The 16,182-nt window shown below is 40.5% G+C and overlaps 2 protein-coding genes across 2 annotated transcripts; one reads left to right on the forward strand and one right to left on the reverse strand.

Annotated features, from left to right (window-relative positions):
- The first annotated feature begins 2,011 nt into the window (after positions 1-2,011).
- Positions 2,012-3,369, forward strand: LOC133245261 (olfactory receptor 6N1). Its single transcript, XM_061413198.1, has one exon. The coding sequence runs from the start codon at positions 2,297-2,299 to the stop codon at positions 3,233-3,235; it is 939 nt and encodes a 312-aa protein (XP_061269182.1). The 5' UTR covers positions 2,012-2,296; the 3' UTR covers positions 3,236-3,369.
- An 8,925-nt stretch (positions 3,370-12,294) lies between these two features.
- LOC133245262 (olfactory receptor 6K6) lies at positions 12,295-13,596 on the reverse strand. The gene has a single exon (XM_061413199.1). It carries the CDS (start codon positions 13,371-13,373, stop codon positions 12,426-12,428), a length of 948 nt encoding a protein of 315 aa, XP_061269183.1. The 5' UTR covers positions 13,374-13,596; the 3' UTR covers positions 12,295-12,425.
- Positions 13,597-16,182: the final 2,586 nt, after the last annotated feature.

Consider the following 16,182-nt stretch of genomic DNA (forward strand, 5'->3'; position numbering starts at 1 on the left):
TATTGTTGGAAGAGGGTGTTTGCTATGACCAGTGCATTTTCTTGGCAAAACTCTATTAGTCCTTGCCCTGCTTCATTCCATATTCCAAGGCCAAATTTGCCTGTTACTCTAGGAGTTTCTTGACTTCCTACTTTTGCATTCCAGTCCCCTGTAATGAAAAGGACATCTTTTTGGGGTGTTAGTTCTAAAAGGTCTTGTAGGTCTTCGTAGAACCGTTCAACTTCAGCTTCTTCAGCATTACTGGTTGGGGCATAGACTTGGTTTACTGTGATACTGAATGGTTTGCCTTAGAAACGAACAGAGATCATTCTGTCGTTTTTGAGATTGCATCCAAGTACTGCATTTCAAACTCTTTTGTTGATCGTGATGGCTACTCCATTTCCTCTGAGGGATTCCTGCCTGCAGTAGTAGATATAATGGTCATCTGAGTTAAATTCACCCATTCCAGTCCATTTTAGTTCACTGATTCCTAGAATGTCTACATTCACTCTTTCCATCTCTTGTTTGACCACTTCCAATTTGCCTTGATTCATGGACCTGACATTCTAGGTTCCTATGCAATATTGCTCTTTACAGCATCGGACCTTGCTTCTATCACCAGTCACATCCGCAGCTGGGTATTGTTTTTGCTTTGGCTCCATCCCTTCATTCTTTCTGGAGTTATTTCTCCACTGATCTCCAGTAGCATATTGGGCCCCTACTGACCTGGGGAGTTCCTCTTTCACTATCCTATCATTTTGCCTTTTCATACTGTTCATGGGGTTCTCAAGGCAAGAATACTGAAGTGGTTTGCCATTCCCTTCTCCAGTGGACCACATTCTGTCAGATCTGTCCACCATGACCCACCCATCTTGGGTTACCCCACAGGCATGGCTTAGTTTCATTGAGTTAGACAAGGCTGTGGTCCTGGGGTGATTAGATTGACCAGTTTTCTGTTAGTATGGTTTCAGTGTGTCTGCCTTCTTATGCCCTTTTGCAATACCTACCGTCTTACTTGGGTTTCTCTTACCTTGGGCGTGGGGTATCTCTTCATGGCTGCTCCAGCAAAGCACAGCCACTGCTCCTTACCTTGGATGAGGGGTATCTCCTCACCACCGCTCTTTCTGACCTTCTATGTGAGAAGCTCCTCTAGGCCCTCCTTAATCTCCCCTTTTCCTTGGCTAGGATTCTCACCAATGTCCAAAAGAGGTGAAACTCTGATCTACCTGCTTGAAAGAAGCTGTTAGACCTGTGTTTTCATAAGAAAATGGAATGGAGCTGGGGGTGAAAGCATTGATTCTTTGATGTCCAGAAAATTGAAGAAGAAAATTATTTAAAATTGGAAATAAAAATGTATGGTCCAAACGATGTAATCTTAGTGGAGTGAACTACTAATATTTTATTAATATAAATGATCATTTATACCTCACACAAGGAATATGTATAAATTTTGATATGAATCTGGTTGAGGAATATTTAAAATTTTAAAACCCTTATGACCAACCTAGATAGCATATTAAAAAGCGGAGACATTACTTTGCCAACAAAGGTCCATCAAGGGTATGGTTTTTCCAGTGGTCATATATGGATGTGAGAGTTGGACTATAAAGAAAGCTGAGTGCCAAAGAATTGATGCTTTTGAACTGTGGTGTTGGAGAAGATTCTTGAGAGTCCCTTGGACTGCCAAGGAGAGCCAACCAGTCCATTCTAAAGGAGATCAGTCCTGGGTGTTCATTGAAAGGACTGATGTTGAAGCTGAAACTCCAATACTTTGGCCACCTGATGCAAAGAGCTGACTCATTTGAAAAGACTGTGCTGCTGGGAAAGATAGAAGGCAGGAGGAGAAGGGGACGACAGAGGATGAGATGGTTGGATAGCATCACCAACTCGATGGACATGGGTTTGGCTGGACTCCAGGAGCTGGTGATGGACAGGGAGGCTTGGCATGCTGCAGTTCATGGGGTTGCAGAGTCGGACATGATTGAGCAGCTGAACTGAACTGAACTGATAAATTTCATTGAGAAAGATAAATTGGTTATAGAATGGATTACAGTGGCCAAAAATGGGTTGTATAACTAGAGAAGACAATTTAAGTCTAGTTATAAAAGCGGACACTCTGAAGGAGGCTATTGACAACTGTTCGGGGGAGGGATAGAAACTCTGGCCTCATAGAGCATGTACTAAGATCGCTTATTCTGGAGATGCAGGGGAAGGACAAATTGGACTTTGAGGGTTTCCTTTTTCTTAGATATTCTTTGGCTCAACATTGTTTCTCATCCTTCCATAATTTACATTCCAGGGGTATGAATGGAGAGCAATGAAGCCCGGGAATTGGAGCCAGGTAACAGAGTTCATCATCTTGGGCTTTCCCCATCTTCAGGGTGTTCAGGCTTTTCTCTTCCTCTTGTTACTCCTAATCTACCTCACTACCGTCCTGGGAAACCTGCTGATATTCTTGGTGGTCTGCCTGGACTTCCGGCTCCATACACCCATGTACCTCCTTGTCAGCATCCTCTCCTTACTGGAGCTTGGCTACACAGCTGCCACCACCCCCAAGATGCTGTCGAACTTGCTCAGTGAGAAGAAGACCATTTCTTTCTCTGGATGCTTCCTGCAAATCTACTTCTTCCACTCTCTTGGGGCTACTGAATGCTATCTTCTCACAGCTATGGCTTATGACAGATACTTAGCCATCTGTCAACCCCTCCACTACCCTACTCGCATGACCCCAGCACTCTGTGTCAAGATTGCTGTCGGCTGTTGGTTGGGAGGCTTGGCTGGGCCAGTGGCTGAAATTTCCTTGGTCTCCCACCTCCCTTTTTGTGGTCCCAATCGTATTCAGCACATCTTTTGTGATTTCCCTCCTGTTCTGAGCTTGGCTTGTACTGACACATCGATCAATGTCCTAGTGGACTTTGTTATCAATTCTTGCAAGATCCTGGCCACCTTTCTGTTAATCCTCAGCTCCTATGTGCAGATCATCTGCACAGTGCTCAGAATTCCTTCAGCTGCAGGCAAGAAGAAGGCCTTCTCCACATGTGCCTCTCACCTCACTGTGGTCCTCATCTTCTATGGGAGCATCCTCTTCATGTATGTGCGGCTGAAGAAGAGCTACTCCCTGGACTATGACCGGGCCCTGGCTGTGGTCTACTCGGTGCTCACACCCTTCCTCAACCCCTTTATCTATAGCTTGCGCAACAAGGAGATCAAGGAGGCTGTGAGAAGGCAGTTAAAGAGGATGGGGATACTGGAGTGAAGATGCAGGAAGCAGGCCAAGTGTGAAGCTGAGGATATGGTGACCTTGGGGGTCCTCAGTAGTCATAGATGAAATACAAAGTGTTCAGGGATTTTCTACATGGGCTACTGAACTGGGGCAAATGCTGCCTAGTTTTCAGTGATAGTACAGCTATTACAATGTCCACTGCAACCACATGTGACTTGGGATCAGAGACTGGCAATCCTGTCTAGCAATATGATACATTGCTGTGATTTTCAAATCCTGGATGTTTGTACACCGTACTTTGGATGTTGGTCAAATCTATGTATGCCTTTTATATAAGCCTTTCAGATTTACTTGATTTAATGTAAATACATTTAGTCATATGATCAATAATAAAATTTCCTAAATACATCTTAGGGAAAAAAAGGTATTTCATGTATCATTTACAATCATTTCATGTATACGGAACATCTATGTATTAAAATGCAAAATACTGATGTAGTAGAGAGAAGCTTTCTTTCAACATCACATATATCTAGGTTTAAATTCTAGTTCATTTAATCAGTTATTAAATACATAATTTCTATAACTCAAACTTTCTTAATTGATGAGTCAGTTTCATCATTTGTTATTTTTGAAGGTTGTTTTGAGGATTACTGATAAGGTCTGTAAACCACAGTACAAAATGCCTGGCATAAACTGATTTAAAAAAAAAAAGTTACATTTATTTTATTTCTTTAACTCTGCCCAGACCTCTCATCTTTACTCTGTTAGAACAACATCCAGGAAAACATAATTAAGCAAAAATATTCCCCAGATATTTTTCTTAAAAGGAAAAAAGGGGTAAACTAGCCAGAAGGAGAATTTGTGAGATGTGTTTATCTCAGTGGTCTTTTTTTTTTTAATTTAAATTTATTTATTTTAATTGTAGGCTAATTACAATATTGTATTGGTTTTGCCATACATCAACATGAATCTGCCATGGGTGTACATGTGTTCCCCATCCTGAACCCCCCTCCCACCTCCCTTCCCATACCATCCCTCTGGGTCATCCCAGTGCACCAGCCTCAAGCATCCTGTATCCTGCATCGAACCTGGACTGGTGATTAGTTTCTTATATGATATTATACATGTTTCAATGCCATTCTCCCAAATCATCCCACCCTCTCCCTCTCCCACAGAGTCCAAAAGACTGTTCTATACATCTGTGTCTCCTTTGCTGTCTCACATACAGGGTTATCATTACCATCTTTCTAAATTCCATATATATTATTAGTATACTGTATTGGTGTTTTTCTTTCTGGCTTACTTCACTCCGTATAATAGGCTCCAGTTTCATCCACCTCATTAGAACTGATTCAAATGTATTCTTTTTAATGGCTGAGTAATATTCCATTGTGTGTATGTACCACAGCTTTCTTTATCCATTCATCTGCTGGTGGACATCTAGGTTGCTTCCATGTCCTGGCTATTATAAACAGTGCTGCAATGAACAGTGTGGTACATGTGTCTCTTTTAATTCTGGTTTCCTTGGTGTGTATGCCCAGCAGTGGGACTACTGGGTCATAAGGCAGTTCTATTTCCAGTTTTTTTCAGGAATCTCCACACTGTTCTCCATAGTGGCTGTACTAGTTTGCATTCCCACAAACAGTGTAAGAGGATTCCCTTTTCTCCACAACCTCTCTAGCATTTATTGCTTGTAGACTTTTGGATCACAGCCATTCTAACTGTCCCAGTAAAAAGTGTGAAAATGAAAGAGTCCGTGGCAGGAAATAGGATCACTTTTTATGTTGCACTACTTTATTTCATTTCAAGCTAATTACTTCCCTTAATGTATGAAAAATAATCCTATGGTTTAGCATATGAGAAATTCAAGTCTTTAATTATTATTTGGTGTTAGGGATTATTTATACATTGGCTATCTACTGTTGGTAGATTATCAAATGTTGACTGTAAGAAAATCTTTAATTCTGTGCAGAATTACATAGATCGACATAATAAAGAGCCCAAAGTATCTGTATTTCTGCAATCTTCCATCTGTCAACTCAGCACATATTTATTTAGCTATTAGTGTACATGGAACAACAGACTGGTTCCAAATAGGAAAAGGAGTACGTCAAGGCTGTATACTGTCACCCTGCTTATTTAACTTCTATGCAGAGTACATCATGAGAAATGCTGGGCTGGAGGAAGCACAAGCTGGAATCAAGTTTGTCGGGAGAAATATCAATAACCTCAGATATGCAGATGACACCACCCTTATGGCAGAAAGTAAAGAGGAACTAAAAAGACTCTTGATGAAAGTGAAAAAGGAGAGTGAAAACATTGACGTAAAGCTTAACATTCAGAAAACGAAGATCATGGCATCCAGTCCCATCACTTCATGGCAAATAGATGGGGAAACAGTGGAAACAGTGTCAGACTTATTTTTGGGGGGCTCCAAAATCATTGCAGATGGTGATTGCAGCCATGAAATTAAAAGACGCTTACTCCTTGGAAGGAAAGTTATGACCAACCTAGATAGCATATTCAAAAGCAGAGACATTACTTTGCCAACAAAGGTTCATCTAGTCAAGGCTATGGTTTTTCCTGTGGTCATGTATGGATGTGAGCGTTGGACTGTGAAGAAAGCTGAGCACCAAAGAATTGATGCTTTTGAACTGTGGTGTTGGAGAAGACTCTTGAGAGTCCCTTGGACTGCAAGGAGATCCAACCAGTCCATTCTGAAGGAGATCAGCCCTGGGATTTCTTTGGAAGGAATGATGCTGAAGCTGAAACTCCAGTACTTTGGTCACCTCATGTGAAGAGTTAACTCATTGGAAAAGTCTCTGATGCTGAGAGGGATTGGGGGCAGGAGGAGAAGGGGACCACAGAAGATAAGATGGCTGGATGGCATCACTGACTCGATGGATGTGAGTCTGGGTGAACTCCGGGAGTTGGTGATAGACAGGGAGGCCTGGCGTGCTGTGATTCATGGGGTCTCAAAGAGTTGGACATGACTGAGCGACTGAACTGAACTGAACTGAACTGTATATCAAATGCTGTGCTAAACTTTACATAAAATGATGACATACAAAATAGATATTACCCTGTTTTTCTTTAAGTTCTTGTTCTTAGAGATGTTTTCAAAGAGTTGAAGATTCTAGACATTAAATTTGTGCTCAATTTATAATTAGTTACAATTAATTGATTTAAGTTGTGGCAATTAGTAATTAAATATTCATGCACTCTCTTCCCAGGTGATGCTACTGGTAAAGAACCTGCCTGTCAATACAGGAGATATAAGAGACATGGGTTTGATTCCTGGGTTTGGAAGATCCCCTGGAAGAGGGCATGGCAACCCTCTCCAGTACACTTGCCCAGAGAATCCCATCTACAGAGAAGCCTGGCAGGCTACAGTTTATAGGTCTCAAAGAGTTGGACATGACTAAAGCAACTTAGCATAAACTCATGCAATCTCTACTCAAATTAGTTACATTTAAGATGAAAACTGAAGGATAAATCACAATTAGACATATTTATGAAAGAAGTAATTGGAATAATTATTTCTATTTCATAGAATTGGAAATTTAGACTTAGATAAAACACCTGCCAAAACTATAGAGCAAGTCAGAATCAGGGACTCTGCATATGAAAACAAAATCTTATAAACAAATTCTATTTCAAAATATAGATATTTTACTGATTAATTTCTCTCAACATAGTGATTTTAAGTGGATGGGATGGAAGGATTGGGAAGAGATTATTGAAAGGAGATAACATTATCAACAATAAATGTTATCTCTTGGACCTTTTTTACTTTACCCTGTATGGAAGTTGATTAGTCCAAAGATATAAGATATATGGGATGGGATGTAGCATAGCAAAAGGAATAATAAAAAGTTTATTTTTAAAGGAAAAATAAGTATTGAATTTAGGAATATCACTGGCTAAACTGATTTAAACCAGGGTTTTGCACAACCAACCAGCTTTATGCAGACCTGGTGCTTTGTTCCTGGAGAAATGAAATTTAAATGCAGATAATGAGGTTCTCCAATCACAGTTTTAGAGAAGTAGTGTTTAATTCCATGCTCTGATGTTACTATTTTGCTAAAGGGTTTAGTTATAGCTCTGATCATTTTTCAGTTACAAAATGTAAAGAATTACGTCTTCAAAGACAGCAAATTTCCAACATGGGGAGATGTGATCACATCTTAGCTAGGACTCTGTAATCTATGTGTACAACGGCAAGGTGTTCTTTAGTTTGTGCCAAAAGTTCATACAACAATTTCAGTGCTTGGCCTTGGGTAACTCATGTTATGAAATTTGGGTAACTCAGCATCTGCTACTGGGATTTCAGAAAGCAAAAACTAAAGATTGAATGGTATTCCCTAGAGATGTACAAAATGAGGGGCCTGGAAGTAGTTTTCAGTTCAGAACAATAGTAAAAGAAAAAAAAAGCATTGATTAATAGTAACTAATATTTAATAAGAACTATAGACATTGTGCTTGGCATTTTATATACCTTACAGCATTTAATCCTCAAAAGCCTTGAAGATCCCATATTATAGAGACTGACACTGTAGCTCAGGACACCTATGCTAGTTCCCCATGGTTGTACAGCTAGCAAGTGGAAAAGTAAAGATTCATGTTCAGACAGTATAATCTCAAATTCTCAATCTTAGACGACATTAAGTTTACTCTAATAAGGAGAAGCAATCTGAAAATTAGAGCTATCCAACATTGTAGGAGACCACCTTGGTTAAGTGTTCAAGCAGAGATTAGATTACATTTGTTCAGATATGCTGAATAGTAATTCCTCATCAGTTAAGTTCAGTTCAGTCGCTCAGTCGTGTCCAACTCTTTGCGACCCCATGAATCGCAGCACACCAGGCCTCCCTGTCCATCATCAGCTCCTGGAGTTCACTCAGACTCATGTCCATCGAGTGAGTGATGCCATCCAGCCATCTCATCCTCTGTCATCCCCTTCTCCTCCTGCCCCCAATCTGTCTCAGCATCAGAGTCTTTTCCAATGAGTCAACTCTTCGAATGAGGTAGCCAAAGTACTGGAGTTTCAGCTTTAGCATCATTCCTTCCAAAGAAATCCCAGGGCTGATCTCCTTCAGAATGGACTGGTTGGATCTCCTTGCAGTCCAAGGGACTCTCAAGAGTCTTCTCCAACACCACAGTTCAAAAGCATCAATTCTTCAGTGCTCAGCTTTCTTCACAGTCCAACTCTCACATCCATACATGACCACAGGAAAAACCATAGCCTTGACTAGCCGGACCTTTGTTGGCAAAGTAATGTCTCTGTTTTTGAATATGCTATCTAGGTTGGACATAACTTTCCTTCCACGGAGTAACATCAGGTGTAGAGATAACTTGATGTCTCCAAAGGTAAACTTGGAGTTCAGAACAAATGGGGAAAATAGCTACTCTCTTGTTCTAATGTCCTTAAACAGAAAGCAAAGGCACTATTATACATAGGAGATACTCTTATCCTGAGATAGGGCTGGGTCTAGGAAATTGTTAAGAGCATGAAGCAGTTAAGACTAATCATTAGCCTGATGATTATCTTAGACTAATCATTATCTTAGTCTTGCTCCTCTGAATACTGCATCAACCTGTTTGACACATCCTCTCTTCTTCATTCCTTCTCCTTTTGCTACTTTAGGCTGATATGGATACTCAGTTTTTACCAAGACCATCTTTTCTGTGTTCTTCGTTTGTTCTCACAGGTATTGATCCACCTTTTTCAGTCAGCCCAGCTTCTCAATCAGTCAGTCACTTAGCCAACAGCAAAACTTGGATAGTCAAAAGATGCTATGCTGAATGGTGTAACATTCAGAAGGATGAGGAAACCTTATCCCTGTGGATCCTTAGTCTAATGGGAGATGGGCAGTAAGCAAGAAACAGCATGACAAGCAAAAAGATAGAAAATAAGTCACATCAAAACAAGGGCATATATTGGTCCTGATGTCAGTACCCAGAATATCATACTTGAATATGAGGAATCTTTCTTGAAGCTTGCAGTTAATATTGAGAAGTAGAGGACAATAATAGTAAAAACAATAATTTCTGAGCTTCAGTGACAAAAGTTAAGGTTCAGTTCAGTTCAGTTCAGTCTCAGTCATGTCTGACTCTTTGCAACCCAATGAATCGCAGCACGCAAGGCCTCCCTGTCCACCACCAGCTCCCAGAGTTCACTCAGACTCACTTCCATTGAGTCAGTGATGCCATCCAGCCATCTCATCCTCTCTCATCCCCTTCTCCTCTTGCCCCCAATCTGTCCCAGCATCAGAGTCTTTTCCAATGAGTCAACTCTTCGAATGAGGTAGCCAAAGTACTGGAGTTTCAGCTTTAGCATCATTCCTTCCAAAGAAATCCCAGGGCTGACCTCCTTCAGAATGGACTGGTTGGATCTCCTTGCAGTCCAAGGGACTCTCCAGAGTCTTCTCCAACACCATAGTTCAAAAGCATCAATCCTTCGGTGCTTAGCCTTCTTCACAGTCCAACTCTCACATCCATACATGACCACAGGAAAAACCATAGCCTTGACTAGCCGGACCTTTGTTGGCAAAGTAATGTCTCTGTTTTTGAATATGCTATCTAGGTTGGTCATAACTTTCCTTCCAAGGAGTAAGCGTCTTTTAATTTCATGGTTGCGGTCACCATCTGCAGTGATTTTGGAGCCCCAAAAAATAAAGTCTGACACTGTTTCCCCATCTATTTCCCATGAAGTGATGGAGAATCAATACGCTAGATTGAAAGAGAGAAGAAAGGATTGAAAAAAAGATACATATTCAAAGAGGCTTGAAGAACAAATACTAAATGTTTAGAAGATTTAGATGAAATAAAATAGCCTAAAGCTGGGAACACTGAGTCTATAGGGACCATTTTATGTTAAGAAAAATGTAAATTCAATGAATAACAGCACACATTAAAATAGCAACAATAATTATTTATCAGACTCTGAGGCCGAAGAATTGATGCTTTTGAACTGTGGTGTTGGAGAAGACTCTTGAGAGTCCCTTGGACTGCAAGGAGATCCAACCAGTCCATTCTGAAGGAGATAAGTCCTGGGTGTTCTTTGGAAGGAATGATGCTAAAGCTGAAACTCCAGTACTTTGGCCACCTCATGCGAAGAGTTGACTCATTGGAAAAGACTCTGGTGCTCGGAGGGATTGGGAGCAGGTGGAGAAGGGGATGACAGAGGATGAGATGGCTGGATGGGATCACCGACTTGATGGACGTGAGTTTGAATGAACTCCGGGTGTTGGTGATGGACAGGGAGGCCTGGTGTACTGTAATTCACGGGGTTGCAAAGAGTCAGACACGACTGAGCGACTGAACTGAACAAAATTCAGAAACAAAGATCAAAAACACTGATATGATAGCCACTAATTAAATCCTGTGCACTTAACAGAGTACCTAACATAGAACTGCTAGTCAAACATTTTTTTTCTTAAATCTTGAAATCTCGAGGAGCAAACTGTTTCATCACTTTTTGTTTAATAGTTATCATATTTACTGAATATCCTATTTCATTTGGAAGGTTAGGTTTAGTAATTGGTCCAGAATGAAAGCCATGTAAAGTGAGCACAATATCTTGGCAAATAAAGACCTGACTCTGGGATCAGGTAGAATTGAATTTTTGCTCTGGATTCCTAATAATAAGCTCCACATACTTGAACTATTGAAACTGTGTTTCATGTTTTCCATTTGTAAAACAAAAAGATTTAATATTTATTTCACAGAGTTGTTGTAAGAATAAATGAGTAATACATTTAAGATCTTTATCTTAAATTAAAAAAAAAAATCTTAGCTCTTATACATCTCAAGAAGCCCTAGAGCTAGGAATGAGTTTAGTCATTCCCACATCTGACTCATCATTAGAATATTCTTGGAAACTTCTCAGAAATGCACAAGAATGGTTTTCACTTTCAGATTTTCTGAGTCATAAGTTCTGATGATCAATCAGTTCCAGGAACCATGTAATTTTAAAGACAAGGAAATGACACAGCTTAGTGGCAGAAAAAGACAGAATATTTTGTCCTTGAACCCTATAGTTGAATAGTCTTTCTACAATCACCTGAGGACTAGGAAATTCACAAAGGAAAGAACCCATGACTCCTAGTACTCATTAAAGACTGGTAAGGTTTCATGAAACTTTGAGAAAAAGAAATGGATATAATTTATTTTCTTAAACACAGAGTATATTAAATGAACACATGTATTTATTGGGGGCAGAGCATGAAGTAGAATCCTGAAGTTAAGTCCCAGCTCTGTCACTAATGATCTATATGACTTTAGGCAGATCATTAAACTTCTTTGAACCTTTGTTCCAACATTTAATATGGTGATATCTGACCTAATTGCTTTTTTTTTTTCAAGTCAAGAGGATTCATATATGTGAAAATATTTAAAATAGTAAATTACTAGAGGAAATAGTGGACTATTATTAATTACTATGCCACTCTATTGGGTTAAAATTCTATACAGATGGTATACAAGATCAGAACATAGCCATTGAGTTGAATTTGTGCATTAAATAAGCTAAAAGTGAAGATGTTTTCTCTGTAGTTTCAGGAAATTGTTTATTGATGTGGAATGTGGAACTGCATGGGGTTCATCATTGAAAAGAGGATTCAGATCAGATCAGATCAGACCAGTTGCTCAGTCGTGTCTGACTCTTTGCAACCCCATGAATCGCAGCACGCCAGGCCTCCCTGTCCATCACCAACTCCCGGAGTTCACTGAGACTCACATCCATCAAGTCAGTGATGCCATCCAGCCATCTCATCCACTGCCGTCCCCTTCTCCTCTTGCCCCCAATCCCTCCCAGTATCAGAGTCTTTTCCAATGAGTCAAGGGGAAAAGCTAACAGCAATATCAAGAACCATGATGTCTTTTATGCTTCTTCAGTCCTGCTCTCTGGCCTCATCAGCACTTGGGACCACAGAAAACAAGGGCAGGAGTCTTGCTAATAGAGTGTGAGGAAGAAGCCTGCCTGCATCATAAAGCAGGAAAACCCATGTATACTGCTTTCAGCTACCACAACTACATCAATGTAAATAAGCTCTGCAATCGCTACCAATGACTTGGATGCAGCAGTTTCTCATCCTTGTTTATAATAATAGAACAAGTAGCTGTGACAATAGAAAAAGAGCATAATCATGAACAAGACAAAGGACAGTGCAAAGCTGAACTTCCTAGAGTTTTTTTCAGAGTCTAGAGAGATCTCGATCTATCTCTTAACCCCACCAGCCCTCTTCTGATAGCCAAAGAGCCTCCCAATTGCATCTTTCATATCCTTATTTCTCAGGCTATAGATAATGGGGTTGAAGAAGGGAGCGAGGATAACAAAAGTGACAGCAATTGCTGTGTCCCAAAACACAGAGTAGGTGGCTGAGAATCGCAAGTACATGACAGCCACACTGCCAAAAAACAGCAAGAACACAGCAAGGTGGGCAGCACAGGTAGAGAAAGCTTTGTGGCGGCCTTCAGCCGAGGGCATTTGCAGAATCACCACAATGATCCGGAGGTAGGATAGGGCGATGACCAGGAAGGAGGCCAGGATCTCCACTGCATGGATGGCATCCATAATGACCACCAGGGATGTATCTGTGCAGGCCAAGCTCAGCACAGGGGTGAAGTCACAGAAGATCTGCTGGACCTGATTGGAGCCACAGAAAGGCAGGGTGCCAATCCATGCAATTTCAGGGAGCACCAGGAGGAAGCCACAGAGGCAGGATCCAGCTGTCAGATGGACACAGAGTTTGGGAGTCATAATGTTTGGGTAATGGAGGGGGTTGCAGATAGCTATGTACCTGTCAATTGCCATTGCTGTCAGGACACAGCCTTCTGTGATGCCAAGTGAGTGGAAGAAGTACATCTGCAGAAAGCAACCAGCAAGAGAGATGGTTTTCTGCTCACTGACTAGGCAAGAGAGAATCTTGGGGATGGTGGTTGTGGTATACCAGATCTCCAGGAAAGAGAGGACACGGATGAAGAAATACATGGGGGTGTGCAAGGCCGCATCCAGCTGGGTAATAATGAATATCATTAGGTTTCCAGTTACGATAAATCCATAGATGAGAAGCAAGAGAATAAAGAATAAGAGGCCACCTTCATGTAAATGTGGGAACATAGAGAAGAGGAACTCAGTCACCCTTGTCTGATTCTCACTGGTCATCACCTGTGTCACCTGGGAAGGGAAGAAAGGAGACCAGAACTCCTGAAATTGGGATGGTGATTACTTATTGAAAATTGCTTTGCTCTTTTCTGTAATCAGTTACTTAACCTGATGCTGGGGCCCTAAACAGGCCAGTTAGAAATCTCTCCAGTTGCACCTTTATGCAGGAACATCTGAAATGTTTGCTTTTGCACCCCTAAATGAATCTTTTTGTAAACATCTTCAAATGATATGAATAAAACACAAAGCAGCACACAATTTTAATTCTCTTGAATTATTTTCTGGAGGTGCAGTCAATTTTTTTAATTTCTGAGGTTTTTGTCCCACTCTGTGTTTAGCTTTAAAACATGTACCTTTCTTTTTGACTATTGTCAATTTCTGTTATTTAGAAAAGCAATTAAAAAATATAAAACACCATCAGAAACATTTCACTCATTAAGTCTTCAGTTGGTCACTCATACTTTCTAGCTCTGCTATCTAATCTAGGATTGGCTACCTTTATCACTCTGCCTCTCTTCTGTTGGTTTCATAGCAGCAAGTCTATTTTCCATTTAGAACATAGGAACCCAGACACAAGAAAGCATCCCTCCTCTCCTCTGCTTTCTCTGTAACTCCCTCTCCTTCTCTTCTCTCAGTGGTTGATATTGATAGGTGCTCAGATAAAGAGTCTCTTCAGAATCACAGTATATCTGAAAAGTGGCCATCGAATTTTGGACAAACATGTAATTTCAACCTTGCGCATCCCATTCCTCCTAGAAAGACCACATCTAAGAACCAAAGGGAGGAGGAGATCATCCTGACATAAAAAAAAAAAAAAATAGCTTCTCGAATAACTTTGGCAATCTTGGGAAGAAAATGTCACAAAAGTCAGCTGCAATAGAAATCAGGCCAACATCTAGTTGTTTGGAAGAAAGGGCAACTAAATTTTTTGAAAGGCTAATTAAACTTAAGTATAGCAGTATGCTTACCTATTAACTATTTTAACATCTTTTTGACTGGTCTTACCTACATGAAGTCATTCCACAGATGAATATTTCTATGCATGGTCTTACTGTCCCTTGTCTTTTCAAAAACATTAAAGGATAAACCCAAAGATCATAGCCTTATATTTATTGTCTTTTCTCATCAGGTTCCAATCAATTTTTTTCTTTTTCTTACCTTTTATGGATTTAAATTTATTTATTAATTTTAAAAAGTATTGAGGTGTAGTTACTTCATGATGTTGGTCAGTTTCAGGTGTACAGCAATGTGAATCAGTTATACATATACATAGATCCATTATTTTTCAGATTCTTTTCCCATCTAGGTCACTGGAGAGTACTATGTAGAGTTCCCTGTGTTATACAGCAGGTCTTTATTCAGTTCAGCTCAGTTCAGTTGTTCAGTCGTGTCTGACTCTTTGTGACCCCATGAACTGCAGCACGCCAGGCCTCCCTGTCCATCACCAACTCCCAGAGTTTACCCAAACTCATATCCATTGAGTCGATGATGCCATCCAACCATCTCATTCTCTGTTGTCCCCTTCTTCACCTGCTTTCAATCTTTCCCAACATCAGGGTGTTTTCAAATGAGTTAGCTCTTTGCATCAGGTGGCCAAAATATTGCAGTTTCAGCTTCAACATCAGTCCTTTCAATGAACACCCAGGACTGATTTCCTTTAGGATGGACTGGTTGGATCTCCTTGCAGTCCAGGGGACTCTCAAGAGTCTTCTCCAGCACCAAAGCTCAAAAGCATCAATTCTTCTGCGCTCAGCTTCCTTTATACTCTTACATCCATATATGACTACTGGAAAAACCAAAGCCTTGACTAGATGGAACTTTGTTGACAAAGTAATGTCCCTGATTTTTAATATGCTGTCTAGGTTGGTAATAACTTTCCTTCCAAGGAGTAAGGGTCTTTTAATTTCATGGCTGCAATCACCATCTGCAGTGATTTTGGAGCCCCCCAAAATACAGTCAGCCACTGTTTCCACTGTTTCTCCATCCATTTGCCATGAAGTGTTGGGACCGGATACCATGATCTTAGTTTTCTGAATGTTGAGCTCTAAGCCAACTTTCTCACTCTCCTCTTTCACTTTCATCAAGAGGTTCTTTAGTTCTTCTTCGCTTTCTGCCATAAGGGTGGTATCATCTGCATATCTGAGGTTATTGATATTTCTCCCGACAAACTTGATTCCAGCTTGTGCTTCCTCCAGCCCAGCATTTCTCATGATGTACTCTGCATATAAGTTAAATAAGCAGGGTGACAATATACAGCCTTGATGTACTCCTTTTCCTTTGGAATCAGTCTGTTGTTCCATGTCCAGTTCTAACTGTTGCTTCCTGATCTGCATATAGCTTTCTCAAGAGGCAGGTCAGGTGGTCTGGTATTCCCATCTCTTTCAGAATTTTCCACAGTTTATTGTGATCCACACAGTCAAAGACTTTGCCATAGTTAACAAAGCAGAAATAGATGTTTTTCTGGAACTCTCTTGCTTTTTCGATGGTCCAGCGGATGTTGGCAATTTGATCTCTGGTTCCTCTGCCTTTTCTAAAACCAGTTTGAACATCTGGAAGTTCACGGTTCAAGTATTGCTGAAGCCTGGTTTGGAGAATTTTGAGCATTACTTTACTAGTGTGTGAGATGAGTGCAATTGTGTGGCACTTTGAACATTCTTTGTCATTGCCTTTCTTTGGGTGGAAAGAAAACTGATCTTTCGAGTCCTGTGGCCACTGCTGAGTTTTCCAAGTTTGCTGGCATATTGAGCGTAGCACTTTCACAGTATCATCTTTTAAGATTTTAAATAGCTCAATTGGAATTCAATCACCT

Source organism: Bos javanicus, chromosome 3, assembly GCF_032452875.1.
Source record: "Bos javanicus breed banteng chromosome 3, ARS-OSU_banteng_1.0, whole genome shotgun sequence".
NCBI classification, from domain to species: Eukaryota; Metazoa; Chordata; class Mammalia; order Artiodactyla; family Bovidae; genus Bos; species Bos javanicus.